Here is a 26,214-nt window from a genome sequence, read left to right as displayed (position 1 = left end):
CACCAGTGATTCCCAAAGTTGATTGACCTGGAGCGAAAATTAAAACCACAAAGATATTCGCGGGCCGGGAGCTAGTGCCCATAGATCAGTGTGAGCTATATTCCAAACGGGAAGCTCCCAATAACTTGACCATAAATTTTGAGTACGAATACCATGTTCACCACCACATCCAGGGTTTAATAAATTGAGTAGACAATGACCAGTGAAGAAGGACTCCATTCCTTCCTCAAATAGTCCCCATCGCCATTTGAATAGCCTAGGCATGTTTGGCTATCATTTGACGGCAGGTTGGGTTTTAAAGGAAATATACAAGATGTGTACTGAACTTAAATTCAATGTTCATTTAGAAACTTGTGCTTTTATCAATGGGTTCAAAAGTCAAAAATAATGCTAAAAACTGTGTAAGGTTTTGCTATATAAATACTATAATACCAGGTTAGGGTTAAGCTATAATTTTATTCCGAATTTCCTTATTTTAGTTCTATTACGAGTTCGGGACTGTCTGTATTAGCCAAGTGGATATACCCCTTGTCCAAAGGCTTTAGTCCCTTTACACAACTTGATGTGAAGTAGGCGAAAAAAAATTAGTTACCTTGATATTGGTTACATACTTCTGTAGCGCCAAAAAAAGTGCGTCATGGTGATGATAGTGTTAAGAATGTGAGAATGTTTAATACAACAAAAAAGTCAAACAAACGTAAATAGAAAAGAGGCGAGACAGATAAATTTAGACAACAGGATCAAAGAGTTACAACTATGATTTGAAAAGTGTGGTAAAAAGCATAGGCCAAACATGGGGACCGTTTAGCGGTTTATTATTAGCCGTAGTTTCTTGAAAATAAAGAGGGCGCGTTCGTTGTACAATTTAATATACAAATACGCGGATAGTCATTAAACAATATATACGTGATGTTTTGTCTAATAAACACTTAGATGAATTTATGAGAAAAAAATTTATACGCCATGAGTTAATTATAACATATTAGAAGACTATTTATAAACTCGGTGTTTTTTACTTCGTTTTACTTTCTGTTTGTAAATAAACTATCAATTTATAAACGCAGAATCTGTAGGTGTGTTTAAGAACTATTTGTGTCCCAGTAGAGTTTTATTTTGGTATGAAACTGGTATAATATAGCTTTCAGGTTCCGCATTGCCTATTAGATCTTTGAGTGAGGTGTTGACTATACTGTAGGGCCTACATGACTGAGCACGAGAGGCGTAGATAAACAGTTACTTGTGATCTTTATCCAGCTAAGATAGTTTTCTAAATTCATTGCCTTGCTTAGTTTTGAATTTCGTTGTACTTAAATTAATGCTTCCAGTCAGGGCCTAGGAGAGATCCATAGCAATTTCAGAACGTTGTAGGGGAAACCAGATAAATGAGTTTAATTTTACACATGTTAGTTCGTTTCTTAGTTTGATTACCTAATTATTAATACAAACATTTCACTCTTACTTGACCATTAATTTATTTATTCTCATGTATAACAACATATATAATTTGTTTATCCCTCAAATTATTTCCCAAGATAGGTATAGGTGTCATCGTTATCAGAAAATTTTGACACGTCCCTACTTTAAAAAAAAGTCTAAATTTTACTCGATAATTCATGCAATCGCTTTATTTATGAGGCTTTTAATTCCGTTATTCTTGCAGTTGATGCTTGTCAAAGATTTTGCAACTTTATTGGTTCGAATATCAAAAGTTTCTTACAATTCCCATAATTCCAGTAAATATGTAATTGAAGGCCGTTGTGGAAATTGAATAAACTATAATACAATTGACAAATATGACAATTTGGTTTCTGCGAGACTAACTTCTTATCCTTCTATGTTTTTGTGCCGGCGGATCCGTATGCATATTATAATGCAAGGATATTGTAGCAAGAGTAAAGATAACTAACCCTAACCTTGGTCAGACGAAACGTTACAGAAATATAATTGTGTTAGTGTGCAGCAAGACTCTTGAATCACTTAGAATAGTTATATCAAGCAATTTAATTTTAGACACCGTGCCCACGGTAGGTTGTTTGTAGGACATTCAAATTTGGGTGTCACTGGGCTTTACTTTCGGAAAAAAAGCAATGAAGGCGACGTCTTTCCTTAAGATGAAATCTTTGTACCGGTTGCATATTTAAAAAACTTCTCTATTTTTAATATAAACAATTATATGAAGCACGTGACGTGCGTAATAAATACGTCATAAAGATGAGTTCTATATGATTTATGCGTTAATAATATTGAAATACGTAAGTCTTAAGATATTCCATTTTACATCGGCTTTGAGGAGCGAAAATGTTATTGAAAGTATAAGAACGGAGTAATAAAATAATATTATCAGTCAAGACTAACTAAGTTTTCTTGATCTGTACCTGTGAGCAAGTTTGCGTATAAGGCGAGGGGGTATACTCCTGTAGTATATGTATTGTGTTAGGGTTATCCATGATTGTTTTTCGATATTCCTCATTTTAGTTCTATCACGAGTTCGGGAACTGTCTGTGTCAGCCAAGTAAATATACCCCCTGCCCATAGGTTTCAGTACCTTTACACAACTTGATGTAAAGAAGGCGTATGTCGATTAGATTGCGATACTAAAATTGTTTTGTTTTGAATTTTCTATGGAGAAAAGATGTCAGTTTACCCGGTCATTCAAGTATTTCAGCCACGTTCCTGTTTCGATTTCACCTTATTTCATTCATTTCATTACTATTGGTGAATCATGATATTTTTATGCCGTTTCGCTCCTAACAAAACCCGCGAGCAGCCACTGATATCCAACGATATGTAAAGATCTACTATTTATGAAAAGACCGGAATCTTTTCGGTCTCGCTTGAGTGAAGAGAGCCAATCGAAACTAAGGATAGAATAATTGAATGCTATTTATACGAATATTAGCCGTGAATTGAGTATATTAACAAATATTGAGAGTAATGTTTCTCAAACTGAGTTGATAGCATGCACGAACACTGACTCAGATGTCGTTTGCAAAGGAAGTCTTCAACATGATTCCATCTGTTTAGATTTTGAATATTCCGGCCTAATATACGGTTCATGACTGTTTATTACAAAATATAGATTCCATTTAGATATTTGTAAATGTCCTCCCACTTTATTACAGCTGGCATGTAAACTGTATTGGTAGAGAATTAGTTTTAATAACGAATATTTGCGTTGTATAGAGCGGCCTTAGCGGGGAAGTTTAACTAAGAGTCGATATCCAGATTCTTCGTCGATGTAGGCACGGTAGATAGAGGCGAGTTGTTAGAGCGTTGAACTGTGTCTAACACTGTTGTCATTTCTGGCTTAACATCTCGGGTTATAATTCCTTGTCTATTTTTGCTTGTATAATTACCGCCAGAATTTATATTTTGCATCCGCATTATTGCCTGGGAATTATTTAACGAGTATCAATATACGCCAATAGAATGTTTAAAAATAAAGCAGACATCTTCCATGTAAAATGATCTTGGCATTCGCCGAATTCTCTGATGTCTAAATTTGAATATGATAAACATAGAACTTGTAACCAAACGTGGAAAGTAATATACGGTACATATATTAGGCTGTGCTTCTAAAACGATGGGACGTGGACAATTTATTGAGGGTGCGGCTAATAAAAAATAAAAATATTTGTTGGATTTGATCTTGCTCGTCTTATTTTGGATAATTACATTTGTTTATTGTTTAGAGATTGCGATTCCATCCACATATTTTCAACGTGTTCTTTGAATAAAACATACTTTCACCTCACTTTCTGTTATCTGTAGCTTATCGTTAGCTAGTTATTTTTGAGGTGGCAACTTCCAAAAAGGGGCGCGGCTTTAAAAGTTTGAGAACCACTCTATTAGAGTGTACATTTCAAGTCTGGCATTGACAATTCGCTCGCTTAATTGTATATTTACTTTAGGATAAGAATTAAACTTGGATTTTAAATTTGAAAATGATAGTGTGACTGAAAACCTCCTGAAAATTAAAATACAGTATTAAATGACATTATCCCATTTTCATAATTACTTTATCGATTTTGATGGCTACCCGTCAAATTTAACAAAAATATTTAAAATTTTTGTCCGGGTTTTTCATCTGTCATTGTGAGTTGGCGCGAATCTATCATATTATCTTTTGGAGCGACATGCCTTTGTTTAATTTGTCAGATTGTCAAACTGACTGCATTGGTTTATGGTTAGCATTAGATTATAGTTATATACAGGGTCCTCAACCAATTTCATCCGATTGTATAGTAACAGCAATTAAAAATTTCGCCAGATTTTATAGTAATAAAAATTGTAAGTTTGAATAAATTTTATTGTATGATGAATGAGGACTACAGGTACAATGAGAGCTGTTAATGAACAAAGCCAAAATTTTTTACATGTTTTACATGTTTCATTACTATAAAATAGGGCGAAATTTTTGGACACTCTGCGTGTATATGCATTGTCAAGTCTAATCAAGGTCTTGTTCTAGGCAAACTTTGCGTAGTAAAATACATAGCCATATTGCTTGATTGCAACTTACCATAGGTCCGAGTCGCGACAGACGAAATTTAGAAGTGGTGCTTTGTTATCTGAGCTGGGTTTAGAGGAGGGGGAGATCTTCATATGGGCACAATTGGGAGAGGGGATCTTCATATGATTCATTATTTTTATCATTATGCCCTAAATGTCGGCGAACTTTGATAAAAAATCTTTGATCAGCTTCGTCTGATAAGTGCTTCTTGGAAAACGCAGCATTTTTGACTGATGGTACAAGTATCAAAAATACCCTGAATTGTAAACAAAACCTTACATTTTTCTTAAGATGTACGCTGAAATTTTCCGTTGGAAAGTAGGGTTATTTGATTAGAATTTTTGATATAACTTCGTTCGGTGACTGGTTCTTTGCTTAGACCGATGAGTCAAGTATCAAAAATACCCCGAATCGAAAACAAAAGATTACATTTGTCATATTATCTAATGCAAATATAAATGGTTGAGTTTTCAATCAAAAGACTTGATTTGACAGGCAGTCAATACGGTGCAGATAACGCGAGACGGTTCTATTTATCCAGCAAATAATACCGCGTTAATCCCGATTCAAATTAAGCCAATACCACACATAGACGATGGATAACTGCACAAATAAATACCTTAAATCCACCTCAACATGTATCTGCACAGCGAGATTAGACCAATGTGGTGTGATTGTTTTGAAATGGAAAGCGTTTGTTGAAAACGAAAACAATTTATTGCAGAATCAGTGTTCGAATGTGCGTAGTATTTTGGTACTCCCGTAGTATGTGCACCAGGTTAAAGTTAGGCCATAATTTTATTCCGATTTTCCTTATTTTAGTTCTATTACAAGTCCTTTCACAACTTGATGTAAAGTAGGCGAACAAAATTAGTTACCTCCATATTGGTACACGTACTTCTGCAGCGACGTATTTTAAGGAAATAGAATAAAACGCCGTGAATGGGTGGTACAAGATAGGAGTAATTAACTTAAAAAAGGACTGTGGGCATTTATAGATACTTCATTCACATAGCTTAACTTTTATCTTTAAGTGTTGGTGCATTTGTATATACCACGTTTGTTAATTCAGCTAGCATAACATTTAGAGTTGAATTGTTTAATTATGTGTGTTTTAAATATGACTATGGTTGCAAAATTTGTTTTAAATTTCATATCAAAAATGTAGTTTGTAGACTGTTGTGTGTAGACCACGGTTTGAACCATATATTCACTTTTTCCCAGCAGTCTCAATTGTACTATGATGATCAGCCACCACTTTTACTATCAGTGCAATTGTAGGTTCTTTACATTATCAGATCTAAACTGTTAGTTTAATATGAAATGTTCCACATCGTTTCAATAGCTACATGATGGTCGAGAAATTACGGAGAAATAATTTCAGTTTTATATAACAAACAGATGTAAACAATCTATATTATATAATCGTGAACTTTTTTAAATTGCGAATTTCTTAATTTCAGCCACTGCAAATTGAATATGCCATATTTTATCGCCTACGTGTGTGACAATTTTTAAGATCAATTTATTTCCGGAAATAAGACTTCAATGGAGTAACCGAGGAATTTTTTTATTTTGCCACAGAAAACAATGGAACGACACAGCATATGACAATAACTAAACACAGAACAATGAAAGACAAGAACATCGGTCGAAAAAGACAATCCACACCTGAAAAACTTCCTTATGCTCTACCACAAAGACGTCACAGCAAAAATAACGGAAAATCATTAAAAAAGACTTCAAAAAATACAGAAATAACAACTAATTCAACACGGAAATCACATTCACCAAAAACTGAATATTTATTGGTGGACGAAAACCAAGATATCGCTAAATCCGTGCAGCAAAGTTTTCCACAAAATCAAGAAGGCGATATGATAGACAAAGATATTTCTATTGCTGCTGATAAAGCCTTAAATAAAACTTTGTCAAATGAGGTAATTGCAAATGGGTTTTCTGAGGAAGAACGTAGCTATATTGAACTTGAGGCAGTGAGCGAGCTATCGGATGGAAATATACTGGATAATAGCACTGTGTGTCGTAACAATGAGCCTGCGGATGCAAAGGTAGGAAATCGTGTTTATATGTTTCAGTTGCTATGCGGCCTGTATGCTCCCCACCTTCTCATTTTAGCGGGGTGTTCCCAAATTTAAGGGGTTGTAAATATTTTGCTATTAGCGATAAAACTATTCGTAACTTATAAAATAATGTTTTGAACTTGACTGATCATCTGCCAGACCGTATTTTTGATCGACATATTTCTGTTAATTAATTTGGCAGCCTGTCAAACCGACTACAATGGCTTGAAATTGGATCTTTTGTACAAAGCCCGTGCAAAAAAAAACACCCTCGCCCTCGCTCAAAATAAAAAAAATAGGTAATTAACCAGTTGGAGTTAGAGTGAGGATTAGAAATTTAGATTCCGCTGGAAATTTCAAATTTTCGAACCATTCCTAGCCCGCACCCTATAACTGAATAATTCCTACGGTAATTTGTTATTTTGAAACGTTTCGGGGTGTTTTCTCAAATCATATGAAACATATTCAGAGAAAACATAACTTTTTTGCAAGTATTCTTGATTACTGGAATTTTTGGGTACAATCATACACAAACACAAATTTGAGTATTACAAAAAATTTTTTTATTATTTTTCATTTTCGTGAAATCAATTAAGAAATTTATGGGTTGTGTTTTATCATTTTTGGTCGCCCTGTAGAAGATATTTGAAATTAATGTTGTCAAGATTCCAGATTTGATTTTAGTGAAATTACATTTATTGAATTTTTTCAGGTGCCAACCAACGAAAAAAACTTAAACGGAATAAAACCCGTTCATAACGAACGGATTAAACATCTCGTAGATGCCACAGATGACGTCGTTACGCCACCAAATAACGACTTTCAATGCCACGAGAAACTGTCAGCTATAGAAGAAAACGCCACGGGCGATACCGATTCTTCTGCGACTATAGATAGCGACAGCTCTCTGACAAAAACGACTGCGGGAGGAACTAACGTAAATGCAGCGAACGTGCCAAAAACACCTGCCGTTTTGAATTACAAAATGAAATGGGCGGGATTGTCAACCAGAGCTCTTACGAAAGAAAATGCTCAAAAACAGACGAACAGAACTAATCTCTTAATTAGCGCTACTGAACCTACGGGCAGTAATAACGCATCGACTGAGACAACGTCGAAAGCAGATTCAAAAGCAGAAGGGAACGCCGCCGTCAGAAAAGTTTCCTTAGCGATGAACGCATTTAAAAAACCAACTAAAGAAATACCAAGGCCCTCGGCGACGATGTGGCAACATGCGGTAAGAATTTTTTTATTTATTTTTTAGTATTTTTCAGTATTCCCATTTGCTATTCAGTTTAATTTTCGTGGATATGAATACCAATTACTGCTTGTCTGGAGTCTTGTTTAGAGACTTTTCTAAGCCCTACACAAGGGAGTAAATAAATGAAAATACTGGCGCGCAAAAACTTGCCCGAAACAATTGTATTATCGATTCGGGCGCTCCTGAAGTATATGCACCAAGATGGCGTACAGCCTGAACCCTAACCTGGTACACATACTATGTTCAGGTAGTGCGCCATCTTGGTGCACATGCTTCAGGAGGTCCTCGATTCGTGGTTGAAATACGCCGACATGAATCGCAACCGAAATATTAACATGTGAAAGTTAGATTACGGAACTAAATATTTTATCAGTCAATAGGATTCTTCCCGCTATGCGATTTTCTCTTAAAAGATTAGGATATACATTTTTATTCCGGGGAGAGGAAATCGATACGACGACTTAATCATGTGGCGAACCACGGCCTCTCGTCTGGTTACCATTCAATGTCGGGTATGGGATTAGTTAGCCAGTTATTTGTTTTTGGAAGCATGGACTTGATGGCGGACAAAGAAGCCGTAACCGACTTCGATGACGAGGAGTCCAGTAATCTTCTTGCGCATAATTATCTCCACATAGGATTCGAATCTGCTGCCCACGCAGCGCAATCAGAGGTGCGGTGGCGAGCGTATCTCTGTCGCTTCGCCCGATGCGCCACACCGCTGAGATTTAGTTTATTTGACTAAGGCAAGTGATTAGGATATTTGGCTGTATCCTTTTTGAAGTAAAACAACCGACGTACTTTGAGTCATTGTTTTCTCCTTTCGCGCTAAAATGTGATTGAATCATAATGACAATGAAAACAAGATTAAAATGTCAAGACCATATGTTGTTTGTGACTTCATTATGCAACACATAAACATTAAAGGCTTTTGAAAACGGCAAAAATTTTCACTGAAATTCATTAGTACAAGCATGTCATTACGGCATTTTGCTGCTTGATAACAATTTGCGGCTTGATAATGAGAAATACACTTTTAATTAAATACTGTTAAAAATGCCGAAGATTCCGGTAGAATTTACCGGTATTAGCAGTTGAATACTGCATTTGCGGCTTGTTAACGAGGGAATACACTTTCAATTAAATGCTATGAAAATGCTAAATAATTTTAACTGGAGTTTACCACTATTGGCAGTTGGATACGGCATTTGTCTGCTTGATAACAATTTGCGGCGTGATAATGAGGTACATAGTTTATTTATATGCTGGTAAAAATGCCTAACATTTTACCAGAATTTACTAGTATTAACGGGGAATACGACATTTTGCTGCTTGATAACAATTTGAGGCTTGTTAATGAGAAAGTCACTTTAAATTAAATGCTGTTGAAAATGCTGTATATTTAACTAAAATTTACTAGTATTAGCATGTGAATACAGCAATTTGCTGCTTTATGACGTTTTCGGCGTGATAATGAAAAACATGCTTTCATTAAATGCTCTATATTTTACTGGAGTTTACCAGTATTAGCAGATGATTACAGAATCTTGAATCAACACGATTATTGACATTTTCCCCCTCGGGTTTGATAATGATTGAAAAAACACTTTTAATAAAATTCTGTAAAAATGCTGTATATTTTACTGGAATTACCTTAATGGAATTACCTTACCTATTAACGTTTGGCAAAAGTAGCTTACACGAACGTTGATTATCCTCAATTGTTCGATTATTCCATTATGACAAAATAATTGTACATTAAATGAGCTTAAACAAATTGCGAATGCGAAAAAATACTGATTGGATTTATATTGATGAAGATGATTTTCTTATTTTATGTGTCATGTTTTTATTTTGTAAAAAAAAAATGACGCATATCTGTTTTTTGTTTTTGTACTTGTGTGTACTCATCATGTTTGTCATATAATTTTCCGGTTTTCATTACTCAAAAAACATTTACCGTGGTTTATATTGAGTCAGTTTTAAGTTTATTTCCCAACCACAAAATCTCTTTTTATGATGGCAATGGATGTTCCCCGAGCGTCAATTTCCTTGTTTATTTCCATAACAATTACAAATCAGCAATAGGTTAATGACGTAACAATTGGGATTTATCCCGCCGCTCTGACTGATATCCGATCATTATTGTAATCCGTGTCCGAGAATTTCGCCGCATTTTGCTGTAAAACAAGTATAAAAACAGATAGGTTTATAAGGTTAGGGTTAGCGTATGCTCTTAAATAACGGATCTTTTTTAAATAAGGCGGTTTTTCTTGCGGCGAAATTTCCTATAGAACTGTTGTAAACATTTTCTCATTATCGTGGTTTTGCGTTGTATACGTCAGTTTTTAGTTGTGTTTTCAAAAATTGGTTGTAAATTTAATAACTCAGTTGTCATTATGTCTTCCGAGGACCTTTATTTTAGGTACAATAATCAAAAATTGGTACCGCAAACGCTGCGATAGACTAGCCTAAAATTATCTATCAGTAACTACAAGTGGCACGTGGTTCTTTGTTTCGAATAAAAATGATAGTTTTGAACATGTGAGTCAGTTGGTAGGCGCCAACTCTCCAAAACAGTTTCAAAATTAGCGTAGAAAATTTTGCAATGATAAAGTATAAGGAGAATCATGTAGGCATCGGGGAAACGTCCATAGACTACAGGATTATAGGCAATTAAGTTTGACTGAATCGTCTACTTTAGACATGAGCAGAGTACGGCCTGCGGGCCAAATCCGATCCGTTGGGTAATTCAATCTGGCCCGCCTGATGCTGCCACAACCGAACTGAAATCTTGAAATTTTGATGTTTCAGCTAAAAATAGCTCAAGGAAATTGTTGAGATTGCGGTTAAATTTAGTTTTGACAGGATATAGCATATCGTTTTCCACCTTTGCTTTGTAACACTGTAAATATTGTTCATAAAATGTAACTTTTTATGTCACACTTACATGGCCCGCCAGTCTAGGTGGGCAAAATTTGTGGCCCCTGGTTTAAAAACCGTGCCCACCCTTGACTGCTATATTTTGACGCGAATAGAGAAACTATGATCGAGGGAATGGAAATCGTGTTGAATCAAAATATAGTTTCTGGTGGGACCAAAGTAATTCTATTCATTCCCACAGCCAACATTTGTTCATTTTATACACGAGTCCTAATTAAATAATTAATCATTAATCAATATAACTTGGTTCGATACAGGTGCGCAGAGTAGCAAGATATCAACATATTGGAACAACACACATCAGTGCAGAAGCTGAAACAATACAAAGTTTTAACAGGTGCGTATTAATTATTCAAAAATTACGTCGCTTTATATAACATCTACTGATTGAGTGCAATGATATTATTAGGATTACGGTAGTTTGCTACATTTCGAAGTTAAGAATAGAACGGAGATATAGATCGCGGTTTGACTGGTCTCCACTGTAAAGGGCTGATATATATTGACAGCGGTTCGAATTTTGGTGCATATCAGCAAAGTGTGTACAACTGATCAAGCCGACGGTATGATTAAGATTTTTTCACTTGGAACTAATATGCTATTTGTATTTCTCGCTTTCGTTGGATATTTCGGTATATCTATGCTGAAATAAACCTTCATGCTACTACTAGTGGTTACTGAGAACAGTGCGAATCTCAGAGCAAAGATAGAGACGCTGTGGTAAGGGGGGCAAATTTTTCCCTGACAGCGCGCTGTTAACTGTTCTTTAATTTAACTGTTCCTTACGAAGTTTTCGGTACGTAGACCTCTTTTCTATACAGTTACCTTTTACAGAGAAATCCTCAAAAGAAAGACAACACTTTTAAACCTATCATCCCCTCACAACACTGAAGAACAAAATGGTCAATCTCACAACAGAGTGAACAGAATCGCGCCAGGATCATTCTCTACAACTGACGATGAAATAAATACTTACAGACAAACAATCATAGACGAAGATGTCCTGCCAAGACAATTTAATAAATCATACAGGTAAAAATTGCATTGGAGAGCAATGGTTCCAAGCCAGCTCAAAATCCCGAAAGGGGGGCAAATTGTTTTTATGTGACGTAGTATGACGTAATGATTGGCTCTGAACAAGGCCAAATATAAGCAGCCACTGATATCTAACGATAGTTTGAAAAATCTCTCCACGGATCTACTCTGCTGTCGAAGTTATCCAAGCTATACAAGCGCGCATTTTCACATAGCTTGGCGATTGGAGGAAAGATTGATATCAGGCCAAAAACGTTATGTTATCAGTCAATCGCTCACGAACATGGCAAAATAGTGTTAAAAAGACGCACGGATTATTGTCTCATTTCAAACGACGCAACCCCATTGCTATGGCTATAAATGTTTTTTTGGTATATTAGTTTCTTTTGCCTATTTTTAATCTCTTTATTCCTCCCTCACTATCCATAAATACTCGGTTTTGGTTATTTGTTCAATTTCTAACTTTAGTGATCTCAAAAGAAAGACAACACTACTAAACCTATCATGCACGGTTTAGGTAGTTTATAATGAGGACATGAACAAAGAACTAAAGAATATCAGTAATAGTACAGCAAATACAGAGCAAAATTCCTTTTCAAGAGCGACAAAACTACCTCCCGGATGAGTAACGTATTGATGGTTTTTCTCTCCCCTAGGTCCCGAGGTATCGGTGAATTATTGTACAGAGCCCGTTCGCGTTGAACACATAAAAAAACACAAATTCCGACTGGGAATTATACAACTCCTACAATAGTTAATTTCAACTTCTTTTTCAGACTTGGATACCTATTGAACGCGGTTATTTTGCCTACATTTCGTAACTCATTCAATGGCGTACTGGAAGATATTTACAACAGATATTTCTTTATGGAGAAGCGAGCTTCGCTCATTGCATTAATTATTTTGCTATTGATAAATAAGGTAAGTGGAGTAAATTTGCTTTATGAAAATGACAGCGCAATTCATATTCGGCGCCTTCTTGTTTGACACGAAGTAGATCTATGGATCGTTTTACTGTTATGTTGTTGTTGTTCTTGTTGGTGTTTTTCTTCTGTTTATGATGAAAAAATTGCTTTTCTCATCAACTAATGAACCAATTGCTTTGAAATTTTCATTGGTTAAAGATTGTATATTTCGATAGAAGGCTATCGCTCTTTTGTTTTTAAATGGTATTATTATTGTTGTTGAGATTAAAATATTCAACTATTGAGGAAGTTGTTTCCAAATTTTTGGTGGTCAAAGCAGTGTTGTGTCCGGAGTCCGAAGCCGAGTTGAGTCTCTCTGACGGTCAGTTGATGGCGAGTCATTTCATTCATATGAGTCGACTCACTCCGAGTTTCGGATATTCGTGACCTGAGTCCAACTAGAGTCTAGTCAATTACTTCAGCTGAATACTACAGCGTCTGCCAAAAACTATTGCTTTTTACGATGACTTTTGAGAGCCATTATTAATAAATTGTTACGCTAATTGGATTCTCCTCTGGACGATTTCGGTGGGACCCTATGATGTAGCTTTCTTTCTTCAGTACTCAAAAAAGACTTTTCGAAATATATAAAATAAGTGATATATTGGGTAAATCTTTGGGTCATATGACATGGGTGAAAATCGTCATACAATTTTGTTCCAGATTGGGGGTTTGGGAGTGATTTTAAAGGTATTATTGTGATTTCAATTGTTTTAGTATTATTGCTCTGCAGTCGAAATACCTTGCTATGAAATTTTTTTCACTTGACTTTAATATTGAAACAAGTCTATTAAGGATATATCCTGAAACCCCCAAACACTTATTTCAAATCCTGCTCTCTTATTCACTACACACTAAATAATATTTTTCATTTTTCAGATCATCATGTTGTCTTACCGTATGTTTACTGATGTATCAAATATCGCTTATATAGTAGTTTCAGTTGTAACGTTGCTTGGTTTTATTGCGATTATAATTCTAACATTTCGAAACTCTTCTCCGTCGTTCAAATCGTCTTGGGTAAAATTACAGTAAGTATGGTTTTTATTTTGAAAAGTCTTTTCTATAATTAAGCATTGCAACTTTGTTGGTATTAACCTAATTTTCCTATTCTTGTTTTTGGTTAAAATGTGTACATATGGATTGGTTTGCTACATTCCTCTCCCTGTTCTGTACTAGGGTGTAAGGTATGGTTCCATTACATTTGAACCCACGTACATTTGAACCCATGACAATTGCACCTGCATACTATTGCACCTATGGAATTTTTTTTGTTTCACGGATAGTTAAACCCATACTAACCCTAACCCATGGGTTTTAGCACCCGCATATAGATTGAACCCGTGGATATACGCATGGGTTCAAATGTACGTGGGTTCAAATGTACGGTCACCGTAAGGTATATATATTGTGGTTGGCATATTAAGTTGGATTCATGGTATGTTCTGGGTTAGGATAGACATAAAACTTTGAGCAATCGGTTAAAATAGACATATGAAGTGGAATTCGCGGTGTGTTCTGAGTTAGGATAAATGTAAAACTTTAGGAACATGGTTACCGTTAGAGTAAGCATATGACGTGAGATCCATGGTATTTCCGGGCTAGGATACACATATTACGTTAGCAGATTGCTAAGTCAATCATATGAAGTGAGATTCATACAATTCTGGACTTGTGAAGTCTTGATCTCATCACACATTTTCATTTTTACTTGTATATAAAACATCCTAATAATCTGACCTGTTCAAAACCCTGAATCACCCTGAGAGCAGGAGTATATGACTATTCATCTATCCATTCATCCCTCTTTCAATTTTGAGTTTATTCCCAAAGTTTTGAGTTCTCAAATAGGCGTTTCTCCGCAAATGTGATACCTGTATTCCTTACTAGGGAGAGAAATTACTATTTCAATGGATGAAAAGACATTAAAGATTGAACTACAAATGAAAGTTTTATGTGTTGTGGGGAGACAAATTGCCTATTGGCAATCGTTCAAAAACTACCACAGATTAATTGCGATAATGCGCTTTGACCACATAAGGGAATATTATTCGAAAATGTTGAAAGTCACTGACTTGGATATTACTAACCAGAGTGACAAGGTAAAATCCGGATTAAACTTCAATATCTTTTACAGAATCTATGGAATATTCACGTGGTTGATCATGATCGCGTTTGGACAATTTGATATTTATTATTCAACGAACGAGCAACGATCGTATCTATCGTTTGTTTCTGAGGGAATGCCGATCTTACTGTGCTTCACTTTTGTTACTTATACTATGTTACCTGTACCTTTAATTTGGGTAGGTGATTTCAAATTGCTACGTTATTTCACCAGGGCTTTTAATATTAGAATAGTTTGAAAATAATTATATTCGGTATATCAAATTCTTGATTTTACAAATAATTTAGAAAAATTTGATTTTAAATATTATCATTTTGTAAAATTGAATTCCTGCAAAAAGAAGTAAACGGCCTTATTTAACCCTTTGAAATTTAGTGGCGAAAACAATATTTGCTGGAAATTATAACATTGTTTGTTCCGCGATAAATATATTTAGAGTACTTTGAAAGCTGCTGACAGATTCGATAACGTTACGAGAAGGCTGAAATTATATTGTTACCCTAAAAATTTGTTCTGGAATAATATTTACGAATTTGAATATCGAATTGTGCAGAAACGAATGTATGTATATCCAGTGAGTTTGAAAGTGGAAATGCAATAAAGTTAGGACTTGATTAGTTTTCTATTTTTCACAGTTTTGGGAGTTACATGCTATCGGTGATATAACCCAAAAATACTAAACACGAAAAATGTAAACATGTCATTCATTTTATTGTTAATTTTTGGGGAGGCTCTTGGGGTACTATCGAATACTCACATACAACTTGTTTTGTTACAGGCTGCTTGCATGGCGCTAATCCAATCATTATTGGAGATACTGGGCCGTACACTCTGCTACGCCGTGGCAACTAGTGGAGGTAGTATAACTACATTGACTACAGACCCTAGTACCACCACAGAGACTATTTTAACTAGAGACATGGATTCAATAACTGAAGAAAACGTGGCAAAATCATCCAATTTAACACTTTTAAGACTATTTTCTGCGCTTATTATAACTGCAACGGTTCAGCCGGACGTAAAGATAACAGGATATATGGCAAATAACATTATAAATTCCCACGAGCAAAACTTACTAACATCAGCAAATGGGGACGACAAATATTCATTGCTGAGTTACGCCAAAAACACAGATTTTCCTGATTATATCGATACTTTGAATCTAACAGCAAAGGAATATATTTCGCGTTATGACATGATTCCTCGATCGGATTCTAATGAAACTGATTATAATTCAAACTTTGTTCCTGTCGACTCCAACACATTTGCAAGGTTTGTTATTGGTATGGTGCTAGTAACCTTGTGCGCCCACATCGCTGGGATTTGGACGAGTTTTCTAATGGATCGGGCCCAAAGACAAACTTTTATTGAAACACGACAATGCATAAAAGCGAGATTGAAACTCGAAAGGGAGAATTATAACCAGGTATTTTAAAGTTTTTTTCTCATCACGGGCTGTGGTATTAGTGCTTAGATCAGTGGTTCTTTAACTTTTAAGGCCGCGCCCCCTTTTTAGAATTTGTCAAGTCTCGCGCCCACCACAAAGATAATTATCTAACAATAAGCTACAAACGAGAATATCGGTCGGAGACCGAAGACTTATCGATCTTAGATCGGTAATTAGTTAATAACTCGCTAATTATACGACATAATTAACCCAAAATCGATAGGCGTCTGGTCCGAGGTAAGGTGCATGCACATGCAAAATTTGGAGCAGATTCAACCACGCGTTCGTGAGATATCGCGTTCATCTAACAGACACACACACACACACACACACACAGACATACATACAAATACCTATCAATATACTTACCGATCTTAAGATCGATAAGTAATAACCTATAGTAAGGCGAAAGCATGTTTTATTCAAAAAACACGTTGAAAATACGTGGATGAAACGTAAATATCCAAAATAAGGCAGGCAAGAACAAATCTAACAAAAAAAATTATTTTTTGATTGTCGTAGCTTCCAGGCCCCTTCAAAAAATTGCCTACGCCCACCTTTTTGGGCGCGCGAAACCGTTTGGGAACCACTGGATCAGATCATACCTAACTAGGTTGGCCTCGTAGTTTAAAGATCGTGATCGTGGGGTTTAAACCCCATGCGACCCACTTCATCCAGGGTGTACTAAATTGGGTAGGCAATCCTGAACCGTAATGACCCCGTTTTTTTTTTCAATAATAAAAGCTCATTACGTACCAATGACTGCGTATATGAAATGAAAAAAGAAAAACTCCATATATCCAAAATAATAGATTTTAATATTTCAAGTTAGTCCTTTATTCACTGTCATATCATGTTATATTCGAGTAATCAATATAGCAATCACGAAACACGAATCAGAATTATGTCAATTATTGGTGAATAATTTCTTCTCACCCTGTAGTTTTTTCACCCTGTACGACACGTAAATAAACCTGCTTGTCCAGCCTATATGCAAGAGAAATACTAAACATTTTTCAACATTTATTAAAACCGTTTTTGCGTCCTGTGGGATTTAGGAATCGCTCCTGTGCGGTCCTAAATCCATTAACTAAAATATAGATGCCATTTTTGATTTTAGTATGTTGATCCAACACAAATCAATAAAGGAAAATATAAAATACCTATTCTGGTAGTTTTATTTCATATCCAGGCGCAATCTTCGTATGTAAATGATGGTATCTTATATCGTTGGGTCTTCCAGTCTAAAAAGTTCATTTTAATAAAATTTCGAAGTTTGTTTGGCCTTGCTCAAGTCTAGTATAGAAAAAGTTGCTATTATTATGGCTTCCATTACCATCAATCCCATGCATCTAACAAAATAACTATAGCCAACTAATCACATACCCGACATGGACTGGTAACCGGCGGAAAAAATTACTAAAAAAAATACTGATTGAAAAGCAACAAACCTAGTTAAGATATATTGAGAACTGACTTCATAACAATATTAAAATTGTAAAGGGACTTTATGGACACCCTGCTTTGTATATAATTGGAATTCTATCCTATTAATATGCATTCCTTACATCGGCAGGAACGATTGATATTGTCCGTGATACCTCGCTTCATAGCCCTGCAGATGATCAACGATATCTCCGAAGTCGACAACGCAAAACTACCCGGATCTCCTATCATGAGGACGACGTCGCGTGTTCACTCTGACCAAATCAACAAAATTTATATCAAAAAATATGACAATGTCAGGTAAATATGAACTATCTATAGAAGTTGTATTGTTACTCAAGGGGGATTCATCTCGCCTATTATAGCAACTTTAATTTACACTTTATGATTAAGTTTCTTCAGATAATATTTTTTTATTTGATATTTTGTTGGTAATGTGAATATGGCTGATCAATTGGGGATTGTCCTGGGGTGCATTCCAAATTTCCCAAGGGTTGAACAAGAGAATGGAAGTAAGGCAACTCTGCTGTGTTTAAACCTAATTGCATTAGCAGGAGGTCAAGCCATGGCATAGTAACAGCTATATCTGCATTATTTTTCACTACACACAAATAGTTTCGATGTGAAAAAGAACTAAAATTACTTGTTCAATTTTGTTTTCATTCTTACACAGTATCCTGTATGCCGATGTGAAAGGTTTCACTGAAATGTCGACTATTCTTCCGCCTCAAAGATTAGTTGCAACCTTGAATGAAATGTTCGCCAGATTCGACAGGTTTGTGATTATATTTTGATTTTTCATGGCCTGCCCTAGCTAGTGGTTCAACCATTATACTTGACTGTGTTCGCAATCCAGTCCGTTTCAGTTCTCATTGCCACCTGACTCAGGGTATATTGGATTAGGTAGATAATGCAATTGATTTTGATATGTCATTTTCTTTCGTTGCAAAAAAACTGATTTTAAATGATCAGCTGTATCACATAATCGAATAAGGTAGCATTATATTTCCCTTCGCAATTAGAAAAAAATTATAAAACAACCGCCAAATCACGATCGGCGGCACAATACTAGTGTTATCCTGCAATGAATCCGACTTGGCGAGATCTTTTATTTAATAAATGTTTTATATTACATCACACTCCTGTTTACAAATTTGATATTTTATTTGGCAACGGTTACAAAATTATTAACTTGGTGTTGCGAATTCTTTTTTCACTCTCTTTTTCGGGTTTTCTTTTTTGTTTACATACTAAATTATATTAAGTTTTTTGGGCGATTTTTAAGCCCAGACCAACAACAATGAGTGTTTTAAAGAAATCTGAATAAACGAAACTGCTTATTAAGGTCATTTGAAATTGCTTATTTTCATTATTCTAAATTCAGGTTAGCGCAGAAGCACAACTGCCTACGGATTAAGATACTCGGAGACTGTTATTACTGCGTGTCCGGAATTCCTGAACCACGCCCAGATCACGCCCACTGTTGTGTGGAAATGGGACTTGATATGATTGAAGTTTTGAACAGAATTGAAGATAGTGGAAATAAAATGCAAATGAGAATAGGTAATGACAATTCCTAAATGTTGTTTGGGCGCTCCAGAAGTATGTTTACCAATATGGAGGTAACTAATTCTGTTCGCCTATTCATATATATGGATTCGAATATGGTACTGCCATTTACTGCAGTTCTGCTATCAGTGCAGCAAATGAGCAAATATGTGGTAAAATCATCATTCACTTGGAAATAATTTAAAACAAATAAACGTTTTAGATTACTAAGACATAGCTCGATGCTTATGTGTTGAAAATAGGAGAAATGTTAGTAGTTAGCTTAGTTAGATTCAAGACCATTCTTGTCTCAATAATGTACCAAATACTTTACGGGTCTTCACGACAGCTTTTAAAAATAACTGATCCTAAAAACGGAAGTGCTTCTTAATTATGAATTTGTTGAGGGATGGATTGGCTATCCTACCTAAGATATGGACTCAATGAGACGTGAGAATTGGACAAAATAAAGAAGGTCACTTTAGATACCATATGTCGTTAATTGGGAAATACAAATAGTCCGAACTATTATTTGTAAATGTACGAAAATAAGAAAATTTACTGTATTCCTTTAGTAATTTAGTTCGTTTCGGTGTTGAATAGATTCTAAAAATCAACATTGGCCACGGATGAGCATAGATAAAGTGTTCGTATTAGGGCGTATTTATCTTCAAACCTTACCTGACCTCCGATAAATAAGCTAAAACTGGGAATTCATAATAAATGTGATCTGTGTTACCGTTATTATATGGAAATTAAAGAACTGGAATTCTTCAATTTTCAAATTTTTGTAGAAAATATCAAAAACCGCTAAAAATAAAACTCTAAATCGGATTCTATCACAATTCATGCTACCTACAGGCGACAACTTACGTCATAATAAGTATACGTCATAATCTTGTATGATCACTCTTAAGAGTTTTTGATATACAACCAAAATTCATTGTGATTGTCATTTTGTTCGCTGGCTTCGAACAGGGCGTAGCCAGAAATTTTCAAAAGGGGAGGGAATTGTTCTGGAATTTCTAATTGCCAAGTTATAGCGTAGACTTGCTAAGGTAGCTTTTTGAGAATCTTGCGGGTCTGAAAAGCGTTTCAAGCTCCGAAGGCATTGGTTGTGAAATGGTCTATATTTGACTTGTTATTGCCTCAGGCCAAGCTACGCTGGCGCCCTAGGTTGAATATCTCTAGCTCAAATTCCATGCCATCATCTCCAGGGTTGAGATGATTTCAAAATAATATTGCAGCGGTTGATAACATGACTGCTAGTAGAATTTTTTTAGGAGTGGAATTGTCTCATAAAATAATATTGATATCTCCATTTACAGGTATTCACACCGGATCAGTTCAATGCGGCGTCCTTGGTCTTCGAAAATGGCAATTCGATGTTTGGTCGAATGATGTTAACATAGCAAATGCAATGGAATCAGGCGGAGTACCAGGGAGAGTTCATATATCTGAAGCTGTGTATAAATGCTTGTCAGGAGATTATGAGGTAACAATGGCTTCTTTCCTTGTTATGTATTGTTATGGATATCTAAGCTTCATGGCAATTGTTCGTATTATGGAAGTAAACTTTCCTCTTTTAGTTGAGAGCTCGGGACTATTCTATTCATATGTTTCAAATTCATATTTTTTTCATTCTAACGCTATCTCGTTTACCCTAATGATTAATAAATATATAAAAAAATTGGTACGTCTGAAGTATGTGCACCAAGATGTCGCACAACCTGAACCCTAACCTGGTACACAACCTGAGTTCAGGTTGTGCGCCATCTTGGTGCGCATACTTTAGGTTTAGGAGGTCCAAAAATTAGTTCGGGCTCTGTTTCTTTTTGAGAGTATTTCAACACTTTCATCCACAGCGACAATTTTTGGAAAAACCAGAATCTCTTTCTTTTAGCATTGTCTACCCAATTTAGCGTGCTGGAGAATAGGTGGCTGGTTCGAATACGAGAACGCTCTAATGCAGGGGTGTGCAACCTGCGGCCCGCGGGCCAAATGCTGCCCGCAAGGAAAAACTGTGTGGCCCGCAAAGAAGTGCCGATATTGAATTGTGTTCGGCCCGCAAAACGAGTTTTTACTATGGATTAATCTGGTTCCTTACCCAATACCCGAGTACAATTTATGCATATGACGTTACAAGGCCTGAACAGCTTAGCTTGTGCCAGAGTGACTATTCACTTTGGCTCGTCCGAAGTGAACAACGCATGTCATAAGATCATTCACCAAACTTTTTGTGTATGCAATTACTAGAAATCCTATGTTAAATGAAGGTGCGGCTCGCGGTCTGGTGAGCCAATAAACACCTCATATCGAGAACCTATTTGCAGATTGTGAGTGTCTGAAGCGGGACTCGCGTGGGCGTTGGGTTTAATTAAACCAGAAATCTATACCACACAACTGTAAATAAAGTTCAAATCTAACTACTGCTTTAACGTATTGATGCTAATAGATAGTGATACTTAACGCAACATCGAAGATCTTTTTTTTATATTTTTGCAGGTTGAAGACGGTCGAGGCGGTACTCGAAATCGCTTTTTGAGGGAGAACAACATCAAAACCTATCTCATAGTAGATCGGTACGATCAGCAGCCAATCCGATTACAGGAGAACAATGATAACGATTCAAGAAGCTCGACCCCGAGTTATAATCGTCGATCTTCATCACCAGTACCTTTCCAATACAGTCACCATAACCCGATTATACAAGTTCACAACGAGACAGGAAGCCTAACAAGCACATCTGCTTTGATTAACGGAAATGATACTTCAAGTATAGATCGGGTAAGACTGGATTTTTTGTTTATACCATGTATATAGTGTAGGTAAAGCCATCTTTAGTTTTTAGGGCTATTCAATGTCAAACCCTCCTTTCATGAGGTAGAAAGATGAATTATTGGTACTTCCGTAGTGTGTGTACGAGGTTAGGGTTAGGCCATAATTTTATTTCAATTTTTGAACTGTTTGTGTTAGCCAAGTGTATTTAATCCTTCTCCCCATAGGTTTCAGTCCCTTTACACAACTTGATGTAAAATAGGCGAACAAAACTAGTTACCCTTATATTGGTACTCATACTCCTGGAGCGCCTAATTTTCTATATTCTACGCGTTTGCCCTCACTGGCATGTAGAGGCAACAAGTTCGTTTAAGAGCTATTCTCACACAGGCATTCCGGACAAGGCCCTGGGTAAGAAGTCACCAGCATATGAACAATTATTATCTCATGAAAGACCGCGATTTTTCGAGTTGGGAAGTTTTTTTACCTGATTTATTCTACCATGGGTGAGGTGGTGGGCACGGGATTTAAACATAGTTAAGTCTACCGCTTTAGCCGCCAGCCCATACGCATTTCTCTCTTTTTTTCTCTAGTTCCAACAGAAACGAGGATCAACATCAACTGTTCAGAGCGTTCCCTCTCCAACCACGAAAACAATGCTTCATATACCACAAGAATATCCGGCCACACCAAGCAGACAACGAGTACCTTCCATCATAATTAATCAAATACCAGAGGTGCGGATGACAAAGTCATTTTCCAACGGTTAGTATTTATTTTTCAACTGTTTATTTTTTGCTGTCTTAGTATTGTCGCGCCCTGCTTTTTTTCGCTTACAGTCGTACCATATGCACCTCGTGTGTATTATTATTTGCACCAGTTATACTATGTTTTCCGGTGTCCTAAAAATGTGTCTCACTTGTCCCAAGTTCGACCCATTCGTATAATGTGTTTACGGTGAGCTTTAGTAATGTCGCGTCCCACTTTCCCCCGCTTATAGTTGTACCATATGCTTCTCGTGTACTACTCTTCCCACTAGAACTTGTTTTCGAAGAATTCGCTAATGCTTCAGTCAGAAGTAAAGGTAACTCATTCCTGACTGACGACTGAGCAAATTTACGTGTTTCCGCAGAAGTACAAATAGCAACTGAAACAGATTTGAAGTAGCGAGTTCCGCATAACTGAAGGTCTTAGAAAAACTTCCGACATAAAATATTTCTGTATAAGACCATAATCCAGGCTAGAAGGTTCATTTCACTGGCAGTAAACGAATGAAATCTCACAGTCAACCAGGTCTGGCGGCTGAATCCCTCACTTTGTGGGCAGGTTCAAAAAGTTTGGACGACCTATAGCTATGCTACGTTGTAAAAAATCCAATTATAATTATAATAATTTATAAACTAATTCGTTATTTGTCAGGAAACCTATCAAACGGTGCTGCAGTCAAAAATAATGAATACGACAGCGATACTTCATCTGTCTCATCGACTGCACGAAGAAGGTGGAGGTAAGAACATTTTAAATTTGGTGTAGTTGAACTACGTGCGTCACGTATGCCACATGTGCCACGTATATCGTTCGTGCCACTTGCGTCACGGTGCCACTTGTACCACATGCACTACTTGCACCACTTGTGCCACATTTTGCACCACTCGTGTCAGGTGCTACTTATATCACTTGCGTCAATTTAATCCATTTGTGCCACATGTAGCACTTGTGCCACGCGTGCCACATGGACCACTGTTGCCAAATGTACCGCGTGTACCACATGCAATTCTTGTTAAACTTAGTGTCAAAGTTAGTATGGATGATTAATATGAGGAAACATGTTAATCTCTAATCTTATTCATATCACTGTGTGGCGTTCGCATATCGGGACATATTTAATACTGTACCAAGCGCTGTCAAAACTGGATAATTTCACAAGCGTCACACAAGATACAATGGTGCGTAAACCACAACCATAAATCTATATTGCTTCAGTAGATCTTGGGATCTTAGTTGCCCGTGTAATTGCTCAGAAGTGGGTGTTCTTCACTTGTTAATTGCGCCTGACTTTGCTTTGAGCAGAAAAGTCTTTTAAACTGCTATTATAATCAACCAATCTAAATGCCCGAGGAAGCCCATATTTTATTCAAATCTACTTACCGATAAACGCTTGAGTATGAGAATATAATCTATTTACCATATCACTGTGGTAAGGTTTAATCCGACCTCTCAAAAATGTCGTGCACCACTGAGCGACTGGTACCGCTCGTACCTGTTGTCGAATGTGGAACTAGTGGTGAATAATCAAACCACCGCATTTTTGATACGCCATGATAAAGTCTATACATAGCTTATAGCGTGTACGTGGTCGCTTACTAGTCTTCCAACTTTCTATTGAAGCCTAGAGAGTTGGGACTTTGCTTCGGGCAAACTTGTACGCCGGCATGGCGAATCGTGCTTAGCGTTAGGAATACGCTCGCTACCGCATGTCTGTTGAAACCCATGCGGGATAAGTATGTGCGAGAGGATTGCTGGACTCGCCGACATAGGGTGGTTCACGCAACCGCTTGTTACGGCTTACGGCTTCCTCCACCATCAAGTTCATGTATCTGAAAACATATAAATGGCTATAACTAATCCCATACCCGACATGAACTGATATCCGGACGAGAAGCGTGTTTCGCCATATGGTTGAGCCGTCTTATCGGCTTTACTCTTCTCCGGGATAAATATGTAAATCGTATCCTATTTCTCGGTTTTTAGTATTTCAGTAACGTGAATTTATCTAAATTTTATTATTTAAATATTAGGATATTTTTAAACTATTTGAGTCAAAATAAACTTGCGAAAGTGGGGAAATTGATTAGATGTATCAGATGCATCTGAATTTTACAGTTAACTAAAAGCAATTCAAATCGAAACACACACAACTTGAGTGAAGCAAAATTATAAACACAACTCCTTTATGCAAATTTGGACCTACTACTTAGATTAAACTTATCAAACATTATGTATATTTCTTCCAGAATGCCTATAATGATATTGAAAATGTTCGGTCGTAAAAATCGTAAACAAAGCGACGAAGAAACCGGAAGTGATGTCACTATCAACGGAAATGATGTAAGGAATCCCCCACATAGCCCGCGAGTCGTAAACGGATACGAAAAGACTAGATTAGAATCAAAATCTTCTCTGACACCGAATATGTTTCCGAAATTGTCATTCAAGCATCGAAGGAATCGTTCGTTTACTGAAAAAGGATGGAAACCGGAATTGCCGTTTGAAAATTTACTCACAAATGCAAATGTGAACAAGAAACGACGGAAAAAGGTAACAGAATATACTATTTTTATGTTTGAAATAATAAAATTCGCTCAGTTTTTATGTATTTTCCATATCTCTGAGTATACGTAGAAATTTGTGAGCGATCTATACGTCCACATACTGCCCTTTAAAAGTTAGTAATACCGGCCTTGTGTGCTGTGATTCTCAACTTTTTTCGTTAAATTCCAATGAAATCCACAACAGTTTATCGGAATAAATATCGCTAAAATAAATAAATCGTAAAAAAAGAAAAGCGCTGTTATAGTCTTTCGTAGAGTTAGTTCGGATAATATGAAACAACTATTCACTTTTCGATTTTCAGACTGCTTCAGCTTTCAAAGATGTGACGTCACTGGGAATATTACCTCATAATTTGGCTCCAACGAAGCAAAGAAAATCTGATTATGACGAAATAAATGACAGAATGCTAAGAAGTATTGACAATCAAAATTATAACCAACTAGGGAAAGAACATATCAGAGGTAGGAGGATATTTTGTATTCACAAATTTTTTTTCCGATCAAGGCCTCAACTGAAGTGGAAAGTGTACCAATGTATGAATCGCGAAGGGCCAATAACGCTAAGATATATTCATGCATAAAAGAAGAAATGAATAAACAGGCGCCGCGAGATTTGACAGTATTTTAATTCTTAACTATGATATGTTTTGTATCTTGAGTTCTGTGCTTCAAAATCATAGCTATTTCACATTGTTAAGTGCCTGCAAAAAACGTTACAGAAAAAAGGGAGGGAGGGT

The 26,214-nt window shown here is 36.3% G+C and overlaps 3 protein-coding genes across 3 annotated transcripts in view; 2 read left to right on the top strand and 1 right to left on the bottom strand.

The window, feature by feature from the left end:
* Window positions 1–3,400, bottom strand: part of LOC120336855 (double-strand-break repair protein rad21 homolog) — a 120,314-nt gene extending 116,914 nt beyond the window's left edge. The window contains exon 1 of the mRNA XM_039404622.2: window positions 3,397–3,400. The gene's annotated coding sequence lies outside the window, so the exon portion shown is untranslated. The remainder of the gene's footprint in view (window positions 1–3,396) is intronic.
* The window catches only part of LOC120336360 (octanoyl-[acyl-carrier-protein]:protein N-octanoyltransferase LIPT2, mitochondrial-like), a 140,883-nt gene that overhangs the window by 81,517 nt on the left and 33,152 nt on the right, over window positions 1–26,214 (top strand). The gene's annotated exons all lie outside the window — the stretch shown is intronic.
* Window positions 1–26,214, top strand: part of LOC120336024 (adenylate cyclase type 2-like) — a 41,893-nt gene that overhangs the window by 6,106 nt on the left and 9,573 nt on the right. The window contains exons 2-18 of the mRNA XM_039403630.2: window positions 6,098–6,582; window positions 7,307–7,831; window positions 11,056–11,135; window positions 11,633–11,830; window positions 12,610–12,754; window positions 13,678–13,829; window positions 14,936–15,104; window positions 15,705–16,352; window positions 17,950–18,119; window positions 18,493–18,594; window positions 19,204–19,382; window positions 20,696–20,862; window positions 21,873–22,154; window positions 22,739–22,910; window positions 23,565–23,652; window positions 25,160–25,463; window positions 25,780–25,939. Coding sequence (XP_039259564.2) covers window positions 6,098–6,582; window positions 7,307–7,831; window positions 11,056–11,135; window positions 11,633–11,830; window positions 12,610–12,754; window positions 13,678–13,829; window positions 14,936–15,104; window positions 15,705–16,352; window positions 17,950–18,119; window positions 18,493–18,594; window positions 19,204–19,382; window positions 20,696–20,862; window positions 21,873–22,154; window positions 22,739–22,910; window positions 23,565–23,652; window positions 25,160–25,463; window positions 25,780–25,939 — 4,026 coding nt within the window. The remainder of the gene's footprint in view (window positions 1–6,097; window positions 6,583–7,306; window positions 7,832–11,055; window positions 11,136–11,632; window positions 11,831–12,609; window positions 12,755–13,677; window positions 13,830–14,935; window positions 15,105–15,704; window positions 16,353–17,949; window positions 18,120–18,492; window positions 18,595–19,203; window positions 19,383–20,695; window positions 20,863–21,872; window positions 22,155–22,738; window positions 22,911–23,564; window positions 23,653–25,159; window positions 25,464–25,779; window positions 25,940–26,214) is intronic.

This window comes from Styela clava, chromosome 2 (genome assembly GCF_964204865.1).
Source record: "Styela clava chromosome 2, kaStyClav1.hap1.2, whole genome shotgun sequence".
In the NCBI taxonomy this organism is placed as follows: domain Eukaryota; kingdom Metazoa; phylum Chordata; class Ascidiacea; order Stolidobranchia; family Styelidae; genus Styela; species Styela clava.
This window is presented reverse-complemented; position numbering and strand designations above follow the sequence as displayed.